Below are 21474 nucleotides of genomic sequence, written 5' to 3' on the forward strand. Positions count from 1 at the left end.
CTGAAGTGCAGACTTTAAGCTTTGATTTAAGGGGTTTAACAAAAGCAATGCATTCATTTTTAAAAATCAAAGCCATTTTATACTTAGTCCCCAAATCTTGAGAGGCTCAAATATAATTTGGACAGTTAATTAACAAGCTAATCTGTACCAGGTGAGGCCTGTTCACTAATTATTTCATGATAAATTAATCAGGTCAAAGATTTGGAGTTGATTTCAACTGCTGAACTAGTCTTAAACCTGTCAAAGGGATAGGAAACAGGGTAAGAGTGGCCAAATCAATAATTTGGTACATTCTTAAAAGGAAGGAATGGACTAAATATGGAGGGTTTACAAAAAGAATTATAACTAGTTACACTTAACTCAGGGCAGAGCAACTCAGCACTAAAACAAAGCATTTGTATTTTCATTCAAGTAAAAACAATCTTTATGTATAGTATAAAAAAATACATCTGTAAATGGAGGTAAAATATATGACTGTAATTCCAATATTGTTTATCCAGTACTTTTATAAAAGTTCTTGAGGTAAAGTTGAAAGTTTGCACTTCAGTCACATCTTGATTGTTTAATTAAAAAACACTGTGATGTGTCATTGTTCTGAGATACTTACTTATAGACCTAACTGTATTGTGGATCCTATAGCTAGCCCAGTGAAGCAGCAGGTAGTTCAATAAGGAGAGATCACTTGGAAGAATTGAACATGATTTATTGAGATAGATAAATTAATGTATTTGGCGATTCGAATCTGATGACCCATCATGGTAGAACGAAATCTCAGCAATGATATGATTTAAGGCAGGACCCCCCCGGACCACGCTGGCGGTGGTGAAGATGAAGACTGAGGCTTGAATGTATCTCTGAGGTGTCTGAGGTGGAGACGGGGAGGAGTTGAGCTGCACAAAAGACAGTCTAAAGGGAGAATGACAGAGAGCACCAATTAAAACCATGCAAAGTAGAGACAGATTAGTGATTATAGATCTTCTTCTTTACTGAACGTAAGCATAAACTTAATTTAAAGAACTCAGAGAAAAGACTACAAACATCCACATCCTACTGTGTAAGCAAGGTAGCTACTATACCAAAAAATACTAAAATACTAATCTGGAATAATCTAAACATTTTTTTCTACTGGTGTTGGTTATGCAATTTGAAAAACTAAACTACAACTATTGTTTTAAAAAATCGTAATGCCAATAAAAATGTAACAACTTTGTCTGTTACTTTTTAAATGTTGTTTTTATTTTTTTAATTTGAGCCTAATACAGTAATTATAGTTTGTGATTTTATTTACTAACTGCTGAGAAATTATACTCAAAAAAGCAGCCTATGTGCAGGTATCAAATTTGATATCTACAGAGCTTAACAGAGAAACAATAATAAGGGATTGTGTATTTCAGGGATTAGCGTACATCATAAAGATTCACTTACTTTTGTGAAATTGATCACTGATACTCATCTGATTTACCAGATTTGTGTTTGGGTGTGAGTGCTTTGGAGATTGTTGTATTCCTCACTATGGGACTAATCAATTTAAAGCTTGTGACTGTGAATCACCAATTGGCTCTCCCTTGACAAAACATTAAGGCAGAGGCTGTTTAGAAACTAAAAGTGCTGCAGTCCTCTTTACTCTTTTCTCCTTCAGTTCTTCCCTTTTCACAAAGTCCACGTAGTCTTACATAGCTAAAAGCAAATGGGGATCTGAAGATCCGCCCGCCTATAGCACATTACATCTTCTATCTCTATATTGATCGCCTTGCTGCATGAGACCCCCTAATCGTTTAGATGACTGGAATTTATTAGGATTAAACTGTCATCAACCAATTGCTGTGCTAGACAGGCAATAATGTGGACATTCAAAGACAGACGTATATGTGCACACAAGAGAGACACAGAGAGATAGATGGAGAGACATTAATATAGGTAGAATAATTGTTGATGACAGCATGTTAGTGCAACATTAAAATTACACTACACAGTAGTATTTTATGTTTAATAGGGTAGTCTATAAAGTTAGCCAGTCACAGAGGGTGGGATAATTGCTGTGAGTGGTGAATGCATATGGAAAACATATATTAAGGTTGCTGTCTTTAGCCGTCTACACTGATGTTATTTAGTTACATTATTTTGTCCAAAAGAAGCTGACTTCCTGTTGCATCGGCCAGTAAATAAAGTAAAACTAGTCTTGGTTACAGCATCAACTGTCTTTCACTATGATACAGCATACTAAAGAAGATTGAACAATCACACCTCATGTTCATTTTCACTGTGCTTGGCAACAGTGTACTCTCATAAAAAAATCATCCACAGTGGATGTTTGTCCAAACACTGACTGCTGGAGGGGGTCCAGCAGTCCAGGGGTTGTGCAAGCTAGTTTATGCACAGTTTGACTGTCATAAGGGGACACTTGGTCAGTGAAGGAGTTGTTTGACGTTTTGAGAAAAAAGGTATATTTGCGCCACATGTTTTATATATACACTGAGCCAGGGCCGTGCAGAGATGTTTAAAGGGGCGGGTGCTCAAAGTTAAAAAGGGGCACATTGAACCAGGCTGAATAACAACAACACACATTCTTTAAGAATCTAATATGGGCAACAAGGCAAAGCAAACATAGCCGATGTTTTACCTGATGGGTACAATGTTGCTGTTGAGGGGTTGCTGCTGATAGTGCTGGAGGGCAGGGCTGTGCTGATCTGAGACTGTAGACATTAAAAAGTCCATAGGAGAGATGGTAGCTGATTAAACAAGTGTCATGAGATAATAACAAAATGCAAAGATTGGTGACAGCGCTTGGAACCATAAGGCAACAAAAAACTGTGAGAAATAATTTAGGCTCTGCCTGTGAATCACTCTTTGCTTCTCTTCTTCCTTCCATCCTATCATTTCATATATCACTCTCCACTTGCTGTCTATCTGAGAACAAGGCACAACTTGCTATTGCAATAAACTATAATCTAATTATCCACACCTAACATCTCTTGCACTTAATCTATAATAAAATGATGACAGAAAAATGTTATAGCACTGCCTTTAGTAGCCTCACACAGCTCCTACTGTTTCCTCCTCATGTCCTTACCAGCCATGTCTGGACAATGTTATATCATGAGTAATATTTTTTTTAAAAATCCATCTAAATAAAACACACACACGCACGCACACACAGTGACATTTTAGACCTTCTTCAGAATACTGTATATACTATCATGCCATCATGGTGTTGATCCAGAATCCTTACAGACACTAGAGCTACAATAATAAAGCAATGAGGAGGGGGAAGTAATAAATATGAAATAATGTCATTATGATGATTCCATTTGTTTCACAATCCACTCTGTGCAGGGGTAAAGCTTATTACATTTTTAAACTGTAGAGATACAATAATTTTACTGCTGTAAAATCCCAATTTTGTCTTATTTAAAATATAAATCTAATATAATCTGCTTCTTAATGTATGTTCTTTAAAATACAGCCTGTGTTTTTTAATATATTATAATTATTAGGGCATAATAATGCATAATTATGTGGAGATGCATATTAGATCGTTTTTTAGTGAAATATAATCCCTCCAGAAAGGCAGGAAAAGCCCGGAAACTTACTTTAAAACTAAATATGTTCTAAATACTTTAAAACTAAATATGTTCCCTAAAACGGTGACAGAGCTACAGACCCATGACAGCCTTACACAGGTAGCCAGCAGCTATGACCAGCGCTACTTGTGCAGTTAATAAAAGGACAGGTAATGTTTGTCGCGCTGTTGCAAACACAGCACGCTCGTTTGTTTCAACTTACCAACGTGTACATGATAAGCTAATACTCCTGTGTGCTATACACTACAGTGTACGCTGTACACCTACTTACTGGTTTTGTCCCATCAGTCTGTGTCTCTGAGTTAATTTGTGTTTCTCTTACAGCTCCGGACCGCAAAAAATGCGCGTGCTCTTTGGGAGCTCGTTCCCGGCTCGTAACCAGCGCGTTCTGCAGTCAAGGGCGATCATTGGTTAAATGTGATCATGTGACTGATGCAAGCCAGATCCTTTTATTTAGCAAAACTGTGATTAATAGTTAAATATTATTGTTGAGGGGCACAGACAGGACTCCGCATGCACACACACATAAAAAAAAAAAAAAAAAAATTTTTTAAAAGTTGCCTCGACAAAAGGGCACTTTGGGCACCCATCAGGAAAGGGGCGGGTGCTCAAGCCCCTCTAGCCCCCCCCCCCCCCCCCCCCACCCCCCTCTGCACGTACCTGCACTGAGCAGACAAAGACGAATAGGCACATTTCTCCAAATGTCAAACTGTTCCTTTAGTGTTTTTTTTCCCCCGGTTTTAATGTCAGTAAAACTCAAACAGGTGTGAGTCATTCTGGGCTGAAAAAACTTTTGTACGGGTTAAAGTTGGAAGGTAAAGGTTAAAGGTACACAATGATGAAAGTATGCAAAGATATGCATATATAAATATATATTTAGGCCATGTTCAGGTCACATATCAAATAGTGTAGTTAAGTGATGATGTTTACAGTTTTAATGAAAAAGCCAAAAGGACCATATGAATTATTTATCCAGCAGAGATCTTGCGAGCAGTTGATCAAAATCTCTAGAGGAGAGTGCACAAAAATTGGATTAAGGAAATGCTCCCATGCAGAGTGATAGAACCAAGAACATTTTCTTCCTCTGCTTCAGCCACACACAAACACTGAGGAGGCTGTAGCTTGTTTTCCATAATGTCCCCCATGTCAGAAAGTGGATGATAATGATGGTGGCCATAATATGTTCATAACAGCAATGATAGAAGGGTCAGGATGGCTGTTTTTTTTAATCTATTGTCTTATCTACTTGCTGTTCAAGAGTAGCATCTATGTTTGAGTATTTAAGGGACTATATCTGCTTTAAGGCTACGATATTGCGCGTGTTCTTACCATCATAAGCCATCTTTTTTACTGCATATTGGTTTATTGTGTGCATATTTCTTATATTGTATTGCTCATGACTATTGCTTTGCATTCCTCGAGTGCCCTTTTATCTGAATAAAATACCAACCTGGGACAAATAAAGCTGACACAGATACAAACCATGAATCATGAAATATGCACTCTAACATAAATGTTATTGGCCACTCAAGTCGAAGAATAATCCATCTATTGAATCCTTGTTTTAGCGCAGTCATATTTTTCACCACATTGCTAATACAATTAAGTGGAGGAAAAACGGGGTTATGTGTTAGCAGTGTTCACTAGCACAAAGACACTAAAATTAGTTAAATGCACAAGTCAGCTGGTCAAAATTAAATTCTACCAAAATGATTTCCTTATATTCCTTCATTCCTCTTCTTCTTATCCAACTTACAATCCCTTTGTCTGACCAGTTTCTTCTGAGCCATCTTCTTCTGTTTGGCACAATGTCAGGACTTTAGGTACTGCATCACCCTCTGTCAGTGTGGGCGGGGGGCTGAGATCAATCACTGTGCTTCTAATGCAGTGCTTTAGCATACAAAGAGTGCTTTAAGGTTGATGCTGATGCAGTCCATAGGGAAATCATGGGATGTACTATTTTATAGGTACCTGTAGCTAGCACTTTGAGCTGTTATTTTATGTAAGCTATCCCTTCTGATTTACCTCAAGACAGGTGTAGTATTATTTTCATCACAAGTTGTGCACTTAACTCAGCCAGAGAGATAAAAGTTAACCTTTTGGATGTCTTAATTATTATCTGTCAGTGGCCAATGGTTTTAAAGCAGCAGTGGGCGGCCTTAGCCTACCATAGGTCAATACCTGTCATGTGTTTATTTCTGAAGTCCTGGCAACTCCCCAGGATTCACCGGTGATGACATTTATCTTCGTCTTGACCTTTCTCAAGATGGCCTGTGAATCAGATGATTACACCTCAAATCTCCGGTGCCTCTGTACTGATAAATTAGTTTCCCAAAATAATATTGTCATTCTTCTTATCGCCTTTGTGTTTCCTACATTTGAGAAAGTGAATTTGGTTGGTCTGTTCCTCTGGGAATAGAACCATAAGGGTAAAATGTCTAACCATAAGAAATGAGAGCTTTTCTCCTGTTGAGAAGTGTGTATGTTTCACACTGTTCATCTCTGATTGAATTAAGAGATTTTGTTTATTTGGTGCTTCACATTTTATGTATGCCAGGTTCACATTTACATTTAGGCCCTTTGTGGCAGGATGAGCTTTAACCTGCCAATTATACAAAGGACTGGTTAGAAGGCTATCTATTCTCTATAGATTTCCTGTTGCTGAATACAGCTTAGATTAATCGCATCTAGCAGTTACTTGGAAACGGAAACGGGAACAGGAATGCTGACAGGCAGAGAGCATTTAACAAACAAACATATTCAAAAACCCTGCATGCATGCTCTCTCGCTCACTCACATAAGACACAGTGCATGTCAAATTGTATTTACTTGAACTGTCAGCTGCACAAAACAACAGCTGAAAATTCTCCCAGAGTACCGCGTGTGTTCAAGCTGGACATTTTAGTTTCCTTTTTGGTGCTGAAATGTTCAGGAAAGTAGTAGTAAATATGGAACTTCTTTTAGCAGCCAGCTTTTAGGAATGCACAAGCGCAGGTTAAATGAAAATTAACCCCAAACATTGACTCCGATCAGATACAGACCAGTTTAATAAATCTTTTTGCACAGTTTTTGATGCAGTTGATGAAATCATTGGGTTAATAAGAATGCTTTCCTTTAATTTGATCTTGTGTTTTTGTTTCGTGCAATTAATGGTAACTAAGTCCCTTTTTGTGGGGTTCCTCAAGTATTGACGTACACGACCACTTCACAATTTCACCTTGAAGATGTTATCCAAAGACGTGGCATTTCTTTTATAACGTATTTAACACACACTTTATCTGACTGTGTGTCCCCACAAAACAACTGATTTCCTTTCAAATATCCTTAAATATCCTGTTGGGCTCATTTATCTTCTCACAAATTTTGCTAAGGTGTGATCCATTACTTGAGCGACAGAGAAAGCGATGCACAATCAAACATGCTTGAGTATTTACTTTGTCTTTGCTATCTATTCTACTTAAAATATTCAGATAGACTAGCAGAGCAACTACAGCTGATTCAGGCTCTGCAGTCTGAGTTCTTATCATGACCAGAAGGAGAGAACACATCATATTTTTGAGTCCCTACATTGGTTGCCTGTCAATCTCTATTGATTTTAAAATAATTTTACTTGCTTTAAAATAACTTTATGGCCTTGTGCCTGAACTAGTTTTCCCCCTTGAGCCAAACTGGTTCAGGTCTACTGGCACAGGTCTGTTAGTTCATCCAAAGAGCAGCACAAAAGCCTTGGAGAGGCAGTGTTTAACATTTATGAATTAGAATTAGACAGCTGCAGGATGTAAGAGCAACTGAAAAGTGTTGACATCTTTAAAATGTAATAAACGTGTAATAAGCGTTTCTTCACTTCACTTGATTATTTTTTTATGGCTCTTAATCTAGTTTTTATTACTTGATTATATGTTTTGTCATATCTTATCAATTTAATTGACTGATTGGATTTTAAAATGTCAGGTTTGAGTCAGAGATCTCTATAAATTTATTCCTGGCCACTGCTGTTCATAAAGCCAAAGGCATACTAATTAGAAAAGTGCTTTTTCTTCTCCTTTTTTTATAACAAATGATTTATTTCTGCTACTCCTCAGGATTTTCTTCAAATGGCAGGCACAGCCAGGTCATGCTATTTAGGCATTTGCATTATGACTTGTGTATATTGAAGATATGTCTGACATTTGTGTGGTCCATTATAGCTCACTTACACATTTTTTGGAGGTGGTCACAAAGTGGCTACCGCCTAGTTTGGCAGCGTGTCAGTCTTTGAAGTCAGTTAAGCGTCTGGTTATCCTGCTTGAGCCCAACATGGGTTGCATGGGTACTGATATTTCTAACTATCTTGCAATTGTGCAGTTGTGCACAAGGTGTAAGGTAGGGCATCTTGATAATTTTTAACTTCTTTCATCATTAACCCTGGAAGAACATCCAGTGACTGTCAATGATTTTTATTATTAAGCCTGTGCTATCTCTTATTTCTGTTTATGTTACTCGTAAGCTGAAATCTACACATATTAACATAAAAGTCATATAGTGTCTAAACTCACCTAGAGGGTATTCATAAAATCACCAAGCAGATGTTACACTTTGCATATTCACCAGTTTCTCTCTCTGTCAATGTTCTGCTTTTAACACTATTTAAAGTGACACATTGCAGTGAAATGTACTGCTGAAAGCAAAACAAACAAACAAAAAACCCTCCACAGTCACAGATTATTTGTATTGGAAAACCATGATTAGGCACCTATAATGTGTATACTGCTATGGAAAATTATTGACATAAGAATATCTCTCACTCTTTTTTAAAAAAATAATAATCATTATAAAAGATAATCATTCTAAGGACAGGGATGGTCATGCGCAGTAATTAATGACTGCCTAGTAAGATAAATATCTTCATCAGTAAACAGCTGCGGTTCCTAAAACATGACATGATCATCGCCTGGAGTCCATCTAATACGTCTTAATATTTCTACCTGTGTGAGTGTTTAATTTGGCATGGCATCATCAGCATGCTGCATACTGGTGTGTTCACATGTGTTTGCTCTGACAGTTTATTCATTATAGCTCACTTACACATTTTTTGGAGGTGGTCACAAAGTGGCTACCGCCTAGTTTGGCAGCGTGTCAGTCTTTGAAGTCAGTTAAGCGTCTGGTTATCCTGCTTGAGCCCAACATGGCTTCTCCTCACATTTCATGAATCTGATGAAAAGTCTGCGCTGTCATGGGTAATAGCACAGCTACACCCAGCTGAGCTCTCACACAGAGGGAAAGAGAAAGAGAGAGAGAAACAGAGGCAGAAACGCAGGTTGTAATCACCTTCTCAAACGTCACTTGCCTTTTATGCAGTCCAGTACAACTGGCGTAGGAGGTAAGTAGGCAGATGTGCTGAGTCACATTTACATCAGGAAGATAGAAAACAACATTACTGATTAGGAAAAAGACATCTTTTTAAACATTGTAAAATATAAAACCCTAACTAAGCAAACAATTTGAGACAGTAATGCAAAGATAGCCTAATTAAAATAGCGGTGAACTGTATCTGCTGAATCAAATTGCAAAGTAATTAGGCAGTTTAAATTAAAAGTTGCTATTTCTTAAGTAAGTGGCAGACGTTAACAATAATATGCAAATAAAGGTTTAGAATTAAGGTTAATGAAAGAAAAAACAGCTCTGTAATTCTTGAAAAGATAGCCCTGATTGGCTTCCAACAAATAAACCTTTTTTGCATTTCTTTTCTAGTAATGTGATACTTTGACTTCAAGATCAATAAAAGCAGTCAACGAAGTGGAGAGGCTTTAATGACATTAGCAAACTAATCATTAACAAACATCAACAGGCCCTTTGTTTTAGCCCATCTGATATGGAGATTCTAGCAAAAGTGCAAAGTGCTGTTTTAATTCTTGGCTGTCACAATATTTTGCAAGCTATAAAACCTCCCAGTCAAGCAATTTAATCAAATATGTGTAAAATATTTCAAAATCAAAGGAAAACATTAGTAACAGTTTTTCTCAAATGCTAAAACACATTTCACAAACATTTCCACCATGTTCCCCAATGTCTAAACACAACACCCTTTTCTAAAGCTACATAAACACAACCACACCTTCCCACTGCAAAACTCAAACTTTCACACCAAAAGAGCAGCTCGAAGCTTTCAAAAATGTAAACACTATACACATCATTACACACTACAGAAAAACAATTGAAAACACAATGTTTAATTTGTGAGAAGGTTCTTTGTTTCATAACTGCCAATGCATATTTTTAGAAACTATACAGTAACGGATCGTCGTAGATCTCTGCAGAGGATTAGGCATTTAGATTTGTGAGTTTCATATGAAGAGTATAAATCTATAGAAAATCCTGCATGTACGTACACTGCTGTAACACAACTCAATGCAAAAACAGAATCTATTGCACACAACAGTACTCCTGAAAACAGGGTGTGAAGTTTTTTTATTTACGTTATTCACACCACACACACACCACAATCACTGTGCGGCATCATGTCGCCGAGCTGCATCGGGCCACATCACCTCATCCACATCGCAGGCTATATTGTCTCTTGCCAGTCACCGCGGGAAAAACACCCTGGAATGGCGAATCCATCCTTGGAAGGCTTCCGCTGGGATGTCAACACAGGCCAGCTCCATTGCCCTTATGAGGTTCTCTCTTGTGTATGGTTGTCTGTCATAAACCTTCCATCTCCACGATGAGAAGAACTCCTCTATAGGGTTCAGGAAAGGGGAGTAGGGTGGCAGACAGACGTTTAAAAAGTGGTCACTGTTGGTGGTGAACCACTCTCTGTTTGGTTTTTTCTGTGGAAGTGGACATTGTCCCAAATGATCACATAAATGTGATGTGCGGGCCCAGGATGGTGTTGTTGGCGGTCCAGGAGGATGTCTTTTAGCTCCTCTAGGAAGGTGAGGAGACTTTGGGTGTTGTAAGACCCAAAGACAGCATGCCGGTGGACAAGCCCCTCCGAACCCATGGCCGCACAAAGGGTAATATTACCCCCCTGTTGGCCAGGGACCTCAGTGATGGCTCTTTGGCCAATGATGTTACCACCTCTTTGCCTTCGTTTCTGCAGGTTGAAGCCAGCCTCATCCAGGAAGAGGTACTCATGAGGTCTGGCCATCGCGTCCAACTGTATTATCCTCTGTGAAAATGCACAGGTGTTCAGAACAACAGTCAATCAGGTAGCACAGTATTGTCCAGAAGTAATGTAGGCCACTGAGCAACACAGTATGTCCACTAACTGTACTGTGAACATGGATGTATACTTACTTGCACATACTCGTAACGTAGGTCTTTGTGTCGCGCAGAGTTGCGCTCAAAGGGAACCCTATAGACCTGTTTCATCCGCATCTTTTGGCGCCGGAGAACTCGGTCTATTGTGGCCAAGCTGACATCGTCAATGCTCTCAAAGTTGACATTATCGGCAATGACTTTGACTCTAATCTCCCGGAGTCTGATGAGGTTGTTCCCACGACCCATATCCACAATGAGGGTTTCTTGTGCCGCTGTAAATATGGTAACCCTCCCACCTCTATGTGGCATTCTTTCAACTCTAAAAAAAGAAACATGTGTTGTCAATTGACATGTGTTACAATACAGTCACAACTGATTTGAAACCAATTGACTACTTTCACAGGTTTGTAAAACTGTATTGTGACAAAGAAAGCAATCGAGTACAATACCTGTTGTGTTGTCTGAATGCCCTGATAATGGTGGCCACGGTGAACCTACTCAGATTTGGACGGACTCTTAGTCCTGCTTCAGCCATTGTCATGCCATGGACAAGGACATGGTCAATGACTGTTGCTCGCATCTCGTCCGTAATGATGGTGCGAGGTTATCTTGCTCTCCCTCCTGGACCTTCTCCTCTCCCATGTTGGCCTCCTCCTCTTCCTCGTTGGCCTGCTCCTCTTCCTCCTCTCATTTGAACTCCTCTTCCTCGTTGGCCTGCTCCTCTTCTTCCAGGGCCAGCTCTTCTCCCTCCTCTGCATCGAATTCCTCTTCCCCTGACTCTGCCTTCATCCATTGTGTTTGTTTGGAATCTTCAGCATACTGTGCACTCTGAACTTGCTTTTATACATGTGGTCACAGCATTATCAACAAATGTCTTCAATTTTGAGTCGTTGTGTGTAATGAATGACGCCAGGTGTGTTCATTGTGTTCAAATATTGCTGACTGTGGCAAGCATGTTGCATCACATGAGCTTTCATTTGAGAATATGAGCAGAGTTCTTTTGCAACTTGTGTTTTAGCAAGGGAAGATGTGTTTAGATTTATGACAACGGAGGATTGTGTTCTGTGAATTGTGTCTTCATGTGACATGTGTTTATGATACTGGTAAATGATGGCTAGATTTAGTAAATGTGTTTAGACAACTGGTCATTTGGTTTAGAGGATTGGCTTTTGTGTTTTAGCATTTGAGAAAAACTGTAAAAGATGCACTGAACCAGCATAAACAATAGTGGTGCCCTTTTTGCAAAAAAAAAACAACTAACTCCTATTCTTAACATTTTGAGACTTACATTTTCAAAACATTCGTATAATTTTATTTTGCATCTTCCAGTGAATGTACGCAGCCCTGGGTCAAGATGTTCTACGGCTCTGCTGGCTGGGTCAGCACTGATTTGCCGGGTAGTAAGAGCTGGGTGTGAAGCAGCTGCCTCTGTCTTTCATTGACCTATGCCTCTAATTACAGTGTGAAAATATCAGCTGTCCTCTCACGTAAATGTCGTCCTGCAGTGAGCAAAGTTTAATCGAAACAGAAGCCCTTGGCTGATATGATACAGAGGTTATGAATGCTGATGGCAATGGTGGTTTGGGTGGGGAATGTTTTGTAGAATATGGTCACATCTTTTTTCGTCATCCCAATTATGAAAAACCCCAACACATTTTCATTAAAATTATGTATGTTTAATAGCAATGACACAAAAACATTAAAACCAAATCAATAGCAAGAAATGTAATTTCCTACATATACAACCAACTAGAAGATAACACTTTATGTTATTGTCGCTCACCGCAGAAATTCAGAAGCTTTTGCACAGCATGAAATGTGTTTGCAGTCTAAATAAAAGCCCTCCATGTGGGAACATGTGGCCATGCTTTCAAAAGTGAGCTGTGGAACACACATTTCCTGCCAAAATTGCACAGGAAAGTTCAATGTAATACATCAAATCGGGTGTCATGTCAAAATTTACATTTAGAAAGATTTTCAGCTTGAAGATGTCTCACTTTGAGATATATTTCACTGACAGCATCTATAAATATAAATTTCTCAGTCTGTTGTATATCCCTGCGGAATATTTTTGCCTTTGCACACTCTCCAGGATTATCCTTTGATGTTACATTTCAATCAGGGTAGTGATCCTAATCCAGCAAATAATGGCCTGAGTTTCTTGACATTTGACAGCCCGTAAATCAACTCAGGTCTAACAAGACCTCAGTCACGAAAGGGTTTCACTTAACATAAAGCCAACAGCCTATTTCCTGTATATTTTAAGTATATAAACATAATGTTTCTTCTGCTGTGAATGGATACAAGATTGATTGTGGCTCACACTGTATAGTAATTACCTGTGTCTTTTGTTGTTGTTTTTAATAAACATTATCTCCCAGGAAGGTGAGGGCCATTAAAAGTTATTGAGTTTGACTAATATTGTGTAAAAGGTTAAAGTCAAGATTGAGAATTTAGTGGGATATAACAGGAACCGATAACTCCTTTCTCTTTTCTTTAATAATCCGTCAAACACAAGTCATCCTCCGAGATCTTTTCTTGTATTAGTCTGATCTCATTTCTTTATAGATGTTCACACACATACCAGTTAATCTAACATTTGAAATGCTGGATGGGTAAAACGTCTAATATTGTTTAAACATTCCCAGACAAATGTCAGCTACCCTAGTGTGCCTATCTGTGCAAAGAGCACGAGGTTTATTTGTAAAATACTTGGAGTGAAATTCTTCTTTTTGCCGTGCGTTTGTGAACTGTCTCCTGATGTCTTATTATTATGGGCTACATGGTAGGATTTAGGAATGAAAGCAAAATGGATCTTGCAACAGGGATGTCACAGCTCACTCCATTACAAACACAGCCCTCGCCTGTAATGGTCTCTAAATATGTTCACGTGTTTCTAGAAATATAACTATCATCTGCTTCACTCAGGGAAGAAGGCACAAAAAAAGAAAATGAGGAAGACTATTGGCTACTATATGGAAGTCATCATAGTAACTGATTGAGAAACAGAAAAGAATCTGCAGCAATGCTCAAAGTGTGACATACTCTTTATCTCTCAGAAAGCAGAATACTTACAGTACATACATACATACTGTACAGAAATACCCAATTTCTCAAACCATGGCAACGTGACTATTGCATTTCCTGAATATATTTTATTTACATAGTAAAGCATGTAGTTTTGTTTACATCTGAACAAAAAATTGCAAGTCATTTTTTTTTTTTTTATTGATGCTGCAACTACACCATACTACAATGAATGACAGAGAAGAAGAAAAAACAACACCTTCTTAGTAGCTGGGGTAGGCTTACCTCACCCATGACTCTGAATTCATTAAGTGGAAGAAAATGGATAGGTGGAATTCCATCTAGTATCTCTGATGAGATTCTTTACATTCAAAGCTCACTTCCCTGTTTCCACTCTCATTTCTTTCTCTTCTTTTTTTATCTTTCTCCCTCCATCACTCCCTTATCAGCCTCTCCCTCCCACTTTCGTTCCAGGGAAGCATGGCTTCACCTGGGGCTATGATAACATGAGGCAGAGTCATAAATGACTGCAGAGTGAGGAAGGAAATCAGCACTGGTCAAGCTTTTGGCCAGAGGGAAGGCAGTGGTTTGTGTCGACTGCAACAGGGGCCAGTGGAGGTCTTATTGGCGGATGTCACTGAAGCTTGGCCTTTCTCATGAGGGAGCAGGGACAACAGAGTGTCTGCTAACCAACTAACATAGCTAATCCCCAGGATCCAAAAACACCACCCTGAGAAGGAGAAAATCATTCACATGAAAAGTGTCTCACGCTGGGCTGGCTCAGGCGAATCTACACATCTCTGTGTGTGTCAGACACTGTATGCATTTGTTGCTTGCAGAAACACTGTAAACAAGGTATTAGAGCAATATCTCATTTGAAGTCCTTTTTGCATGATCTGCATTACATATAGACCATTCGTTTAGGGGATTTTTTCTCAGTTTTCCTGCCAATTGGAAATGGCACATTACCTGAGTCTTCCACTTTTCCAATACTACAAACCCTACTGTCAGCCTGAGGGGGGTGTGACATGTGCCACCACTATGACACATGGTGCTGCCAGCTACTTCACCTGTGAGTGATGTGCTTTGCTAGGAGGATGCCCCAACCAACTAGGGGGATTCATTGCACTGACAAAGACGAGAACCATCTGTATTTTCAAGGAAGGAACAATGTGTATTGGCAGTTGAATGCAGAAACTTTACCCTAGTGCAGCGGTCCCCAACCTTTTTTGCGCCACGGACCGGTTTATGCCCGACAATATTTTCACGGACCATCCTTTAAGGTGTCACAGATAAATACAACAAAATAAAACTAGTACCGGTACTGAAAAAAAAAGAAGATTTATTCATAACACACGTGAAAAGACCCAGGAAAACCGAGTTAACAATAAAAACGATAACAAAATAACACTGAAAACCGATAAAAACCCTGAAAACCATACATTTCACACCTGAGCCTCAACTCTCGCGGCCTGGTACCAAACGACTCACGGACCAGTACCGGTCCGAGGCCCGGGGGTTGGGGACCGCTGCCCTAGTGAAACCTGTAAGACTCTCAGAGACATTTTTAACTCCTAAAGTTAGACGTATTAGATAATGCTTCTTTGCACAGGATTATACTACCAAGTCATCCCCGTATAATAAAGTACTCTAAGTTGTTTGTCAGTGCCTTTGAAACATTGCAGTCCCATCACAACTTTATGTCCTAAAGCTACCCTGTGGAGTTTCTGACAACTTGCAAACTGCAGTCGTTTTCAGTAGGTGTCTTGTATTTTTCTATTGCACACGCTGATAGATGAACATATGTATAAACATACAAATGTGCAATTTACATTCTACCACTAGTGGAAATCCTTTAAGCAATTAGGTGATAGCAGTAATAAACAGAAAAGTCTTGAAATCCCAACAAAAAAGATTAAGGTTCGGATAAAAACAAACAAAAAATACAAATGATTCTGCATATTTTTATGAGTGAAGAAGTGTCTTGTTGGCACCTTTTTCTGAGAAATACTGAATATAAAACTCAACAAAGCATCTATGAATGGGGCACTTTTCATGTTTTTATTTCTACAACTTCACTAGAGTAGCTTTGAATTCCGATCCAGAAATACAAGAGTGGACTGCAAGAACACCTACAGAAAAAATATTATAGCAGAAACATCTTCTACAATTTTATGCCTATTATCCGCTTTGTGTCTCAAATAATAGTGGATTTAGTCTTGCATTCGTAAACCCTATATTTAGAAAAGAAATCCTGATATTTTCCTGTTAATAAGTCTAGTTTTTTAATTTGCACCAGGTCATCTTGACCATGTCTACATGCATAAATGGATCGAGTTGCTGCCATGCAGTTGGCTCATAAGATATTTGCGTTAATGAAGAGATCTTTTTAATAAAGTAGCCAGAGAATGTTACAAGATACGGTAAACCACAAAAAATGTTTTCATACACTGGTCATGTTCTGACTGTAAAAATCATAATCAATTTTCTGTTGTTGTTGCTCCACATTAAAATATTTATTATAGTTTTTTTTTTCATTTATTAAATGTACTGTGAGTGGACAATTTGAAGCCATCTATATTGAAAACCAACAGTATGTGTGAAATTAGCTCCTGTATGGTGACAGTACACCCTAAAGACTGATCTCAAAAGTGACCAGTAAATCCACTTTATTAATGCCTTGACATGAATCTCATTAATTTGTCATTGCACAGATGTTTCCTATTAGCAGTGATGAGTTCATGTCTTGGACATTCACATATACTATGAGCTACAACCCATATTTGCAATAAAATATTGTGTGTAACATGCTGAAATGCTCTTAAGCAAACATAGTCTTGGATGTATCTTGTATAATGTCTCAGTTGCACTCCTGCAAGTGAAACATGTAGTACAGTCACTGCAGAGAAAGAGCTTAGTGATGTTATGTAAATTGAGATGATGAGAGCTACAAAGAAAACATAAGAGAAAGGCAAAAGAGGCATTAGAAATACCAGATTCAGTTCCTCTTTCAAGACTCAGTCTCTGCTTAATGGACTTCCCTCCACTGGAATGTAAGAGGGGGAGAATGCAGGTGTCTGTTGTAAATGTGGCTGCAGTTATGACAGTGGAGATTTTATTGTATATGTGTCTGGTATTCCAATAATGCCTTATTTCACAAACACTTACTGTAGGGCTTGGTCCTCATTTTCTCTTCTCTTCTCTTCTCTTCTCTTCTCTTCTCTTCTCTTCTCTTTGCTTTCTGTCACAGCTTTGGCTCCTGCTGAAGACAGATAACAGGAACTGGAGGTTTATATTTGCTTTATTGAGCGTTAGATTCACAAGTGTATATTCAGTGCTGATGGATGTTCCTTATGAGCCATGCCCAGCGTGCGTGCGTCTCTATCTATACCACAGTTGGCGTGTGCATGTGTGTGCCATAATGTGTGTAGGTTGCTTAAAGTGATATGCATGGAGTATAGAAAGCTCATGGTGAAAGAAAATAAAGGCAGTGAGGAATGTGTTAGTGTGGGCTATACACAGGGAAAGAGGTTCATACAGCTGATGAATATAACTGACACAAAATGATAACAAAATGATCTAATGATAACAATGGCAACGTGAAACTAAATTCAAATTACTGTCCTATTTCACTCTTATTACAAAAGTATCATATTGCTTGTTATTTTCATTTTGTACTTCAGCTTTTAGAAGTTTAATGATTAATAATCTTCCATGTCATTTTTCTTTACAGCATGATATTAGTACACGGTGCTGTTATCAAACTGTCCTCTTGAATGTTACCTTTCTCCTACGGGAGCAATAGATTTGGCAAAGGACAACAATTTTTCTAAATCACTAAAATTCTGAATCACTATCTTTGAACCAAATTATTCTCTCTCTCTTTTGGCACAACACTGAGCTTTATTTCGACACAATTTGTGGATCTCATTTACTTTTTTCCCCCAAAATTCTAAGTACGTTCTTGGATCTACATGTGATAATGGCAGTAATGGTTCCGACTGATATTCATTCTTGTGTTTCTAGTATGTCCATATGTTCCATTTAGTTGCTGGCTGCCACTATGTGAAATCAGTTATGAAATCGGTGCGGCACTGAAAACGTCCTTCCAATTGCTTTGGTTACTGGGGTTGGGGAATACTCTTTTTTCCCCTGTTGCCAGGGAGTGGCTGATTGGTCTCTAGACCTGTGTGACTGGGCCCAACTTTCAATTGAATTCAATTCAGTTATATTTATATAGCGCCAAATCACAATCACTGTTTCCTCAAGGTGCTTTATGTTATTAGATAAAAACCCTACAGTAATACAAAGAAAACAGAGAAAACCCCAACAACCCAATGACCCCCTTTGAGCAAGCACTTTGGTGACAGTGAGAAGGAAACACTTCCTATTAACAGGAAGAAACCTCCAGCAGGCTCAGGACAGGGCGGCCATCTGCGGCCATCTGGAAGACAGAACAGAAGACTCGAAATGGAAAATGACTAACTAACTGCTGCACAAGGTTTTGCCTTAAGTGACAAATTCAATAGATTTGTTAAATAAACTGAAAATCTTGTTGAGAGGATGTCACTTTATGCTATAAAAAGTTAGAAAAACTATGTGTATGATCTGAAACCATTGTTTGGGTTTGAGCATAGACAAAATTATTAAAAGGGTGATTTGGTTTTTGCTCTGCAGTGTCAAAAAAATCCAGAAGTTCCTTTCATGCCCTTTATAAAGCCAGTTCTGAGAAAAAGGTGTTTAATAAATTCTACAGAAAGGAATTTTTTTTTCTTTCTTTTTTGGTTTTTGACCTTTTTTTGTGTAGTCACTGCCTTCCAATATATTCTCCACCCATAATGAGGCCTTAATTAAGCCAATTTTAGGCTTGAAATTGAAAATATCTCTCATCCTGTGGCTAATCTAGCTTTGTAAATGAAGTGCACTTGGCTATATCACATTATGACCACCATTATATAGTAGCTTACAGTAGTTTATCATATGCCAGAAGGGGAAAGATATACTCAAGTAGCAACACTACATTGTGCTCCAATTATAAATAAAAGCCTGATCTTTTCAATACTTTTTCAGTAAGAGTACTCAAATAATAATAGCATAAAGCATTTAAAATAAACAAGGTGGCTTTGGGCAGATTGGTTTTGTACATTTGGTTTCTCAGATTTCTAAATACAGTTAGTTTGTTTAAACCTTGTCACACAGTTCCTTTTACAGACGGTAAATAAACGGTTTAACAAAAGAGTTAATCTGCACTAATGCAACCAAAGCATGCCAAACACTTCTCAGGATAATTTCTCCAAATAGAACATTGGCAACATTTACCTAGTCACAGTAATATTTTGACGGTCACAACAAAATAGGGGGGGAAAAAAACAAGCTGGGAGGCCTTGTAGTCGAGCTCAACTGTTCTTTCTGAGTTTCAGGTCCAATGAAAATGAAATCGTCTGTCTTTGGTAACTAAACCTTTTTCACATTCAGAAGTCTTTCATGTCAATGAAATTTAAAGATTCAGTTCAATCTGTCTTGCAGAGCACATGGTTAAGAGGATAGATTCAAGCAGGCCTCTGTGTTTAAGGGGACTGCTGTGAAAAGAGCTGTGTTCTCTCTCTTTTCCAGTACTAAGTTTTGAGTACACAAATGAAAAAGAAAAAAAAAAAACCTTCATACATGGCCTTCCTCGTGGTTGCTAAACAGCCATGTGTCAGAGTTATTAAATAAACCAAAATTCACTCTTCAGTGTGGTGGTTAAATATACGTTTTCAATTCTGGAAAATTTCAGTTAGAGATAAAAAATTACAATAAAAGTCAATATTTAAGATAAATAATAACAACAGAACTGGCTCCATGCCACAAATGTAGTACTGTTTATATTTAGTTAGCAATCCCTTTATGCTTTTCACTGTTGATAAAAGCTATTGTTCTTCATAGTCCCATTCCTCTGGCTCTGAGATTGTTCCCATCCATCACTCGTATCAACCTTCAACTAACCCTTGATGGCTGTGAACTCAGACCTGGGATATATTTGTTAAATTATATCATTAAAAAAAATCAATAAATAACATCTGTGCTGTGTTTGACATCTTCCCCCTGTGGTTGGGATGATGAACTGCAATCACTGTGCTGAAAAAGACAGATTTCAGATAGATTTAGTCTAACTAGGTGAAAACCTTTGTTTTAAATTTGAAATCTTGGGACATTGCAAATATGTTTTCAAAAAATTGCAGTTCCTGTTTAAAGCCATTCAGAAAAACATTGGTACAAACTCCAAGGGTGCTGCTCATAGCCAGTCAGTTTGGATGAGACTGTGCAACCGTTAAGTGGTTGAGACGAACACTGCACAGGGAAAACGTGATGAAAGAGAAAGGAACAAAAATGCTTCTGGATTGAAGCTGACATACACTGTGTGTCACTCCTGTACTCCTTGTCACTGTAAACTGCATTTGTGTATCCAGCTGTTTGCGTAATAGAGGGTTGTGTTTTCTTCCTTTTTGCGTGGTTGCTTATGGGTTTTGAGAGGTTTAATGTTAAGTTGTTCAGTAATGCAGGAAAGAAGAGGGAGAAATGAAAAGACAACAGATCAAATATGCAGAGGCCACCGTAATCCTGCTTTGAGGATCTGTTTCCAGTCTCTGGTGAATTTCTGTGGGCTAATCATTTGATAATTACTCAGTGACACAAACGCTAATGTCTCAAAGGACCAAACAGAAAGAGATGCTCACTTCCTGTTGCCTCTCATTTCTGTATTGCCTAAATGCACATGTTGGCATATAATGTCACATTAGCATATGTAGGCAAACAAATACTAAAAGCATAAATACCAAAACCTCAATGTGTCACAGTCTCCTGCTTTCAAGTTTACGTCCTCAATCTATATTTCATTTCCTTCTGCTTTCTAACAATGTTTTCTAACAATGACAGTCGTATTTTGGCAATTGTTTACAAAAATGTTTTTTTCGTGGTATACTTTTCTTGTGGAAGAATCATTTTAACTTATATTATTTTGGTAAACTGAAAAAGAAATAACATGCAGCACTTTTCCAATACACAATCTGCTTATATTCTGCTCAGTGACAAGCTGTTTCTATAGGCTACCATTCAATGCTGAGTTTGTGCGGTAAGGGATTACGCTTTGTTCAGTGCTTTGGAAAGTCTTGGTTTCCCACAGGAAATCAATTGATGGAAGCCAGCTTATTGGCTAGCAGGCTTACCGTATAGTCGGCTTTTGTTTTCATCAATTGTCAAGCAAAACTCATTATCTTAAAAATATTGTGAAATTGATAATTAAGTAGTCACCTTACTTTAATCTCCAAGGGGTTTTAGTTTTGTGATAAACAATCTGACTTCTGTTTTCCTTGTGTTGCTATGTTTTGCGTGTGCATGCGTTTGTGCTAATGTCTGCTTTTGTGTTTATGTCCCTAATAACAGTGGGCTCTACAGGCACACATACCATGAGCAATGGATACCTGCATTAGAGGTAGAGCTTTTTTCTTTAGGTAGGTGGCCTAATGGATAATGTATTTGTGACATAGGTTCCCCTATGCTCTATGTGTGTGTGTGAGTGAGAGTAATGTTTATAGTACATGTTCTCATCTGTGAGAGCTCATGCTGACACGTAGCTACAGCACTT

The 21474-nt window shown here is 38.3% G+C and overlaps 2 protein-coding genes across 5 annotated transcripts in view; one reads left to right on the plus strand and one right to left on the minus strand.

Annotated features, from left to right (window-relative positions):
* grid1a (glutamate receptor, ionotropic, delta 1a) overlaps nucleotides 1-21474 on the plus strand; it is a 261832-nt gene that overhangs the window by 34891 nt on the left and 205467 nt on the right. The window lies entirely within an intron of this gene.
* LOC118453724 (uncharacterized) lies at nucleotides 10342-11418 on the minus strand. Its single transcript, XM_087850481.1, has 3 exons — nucleotides 11273-11418; nucleotides 10860-11142; nucleotides 10342-10731 (listed from the first exon to the last, which is right to left on the minus strand). Exons 1-3 carry the CDS (start codon nucleotides 11401-11403, stop codon nucleotides 10342-10344), a joined length of 804 nt encoding a protein of 267 aa, XP_087706607.1. The 5' UTR covers nucleotides 11404-11418.

The sequence above is a fragment of the Neolamprologus brichardi genome, chromosome 13 (assembly GCF_056152115.1).
Source record: "Neolamprologus brichardi isolate AB-2024 chromosome 13, ASM5615211v1, whole genome shotgun sequence".
Taxonomy (NCBI): Eukaryota; Metazoa; Chordata; class Actinopteri; order Cichliformes; family Cichlidae; genus Neolamprologus; species Neolamprologus brichardi.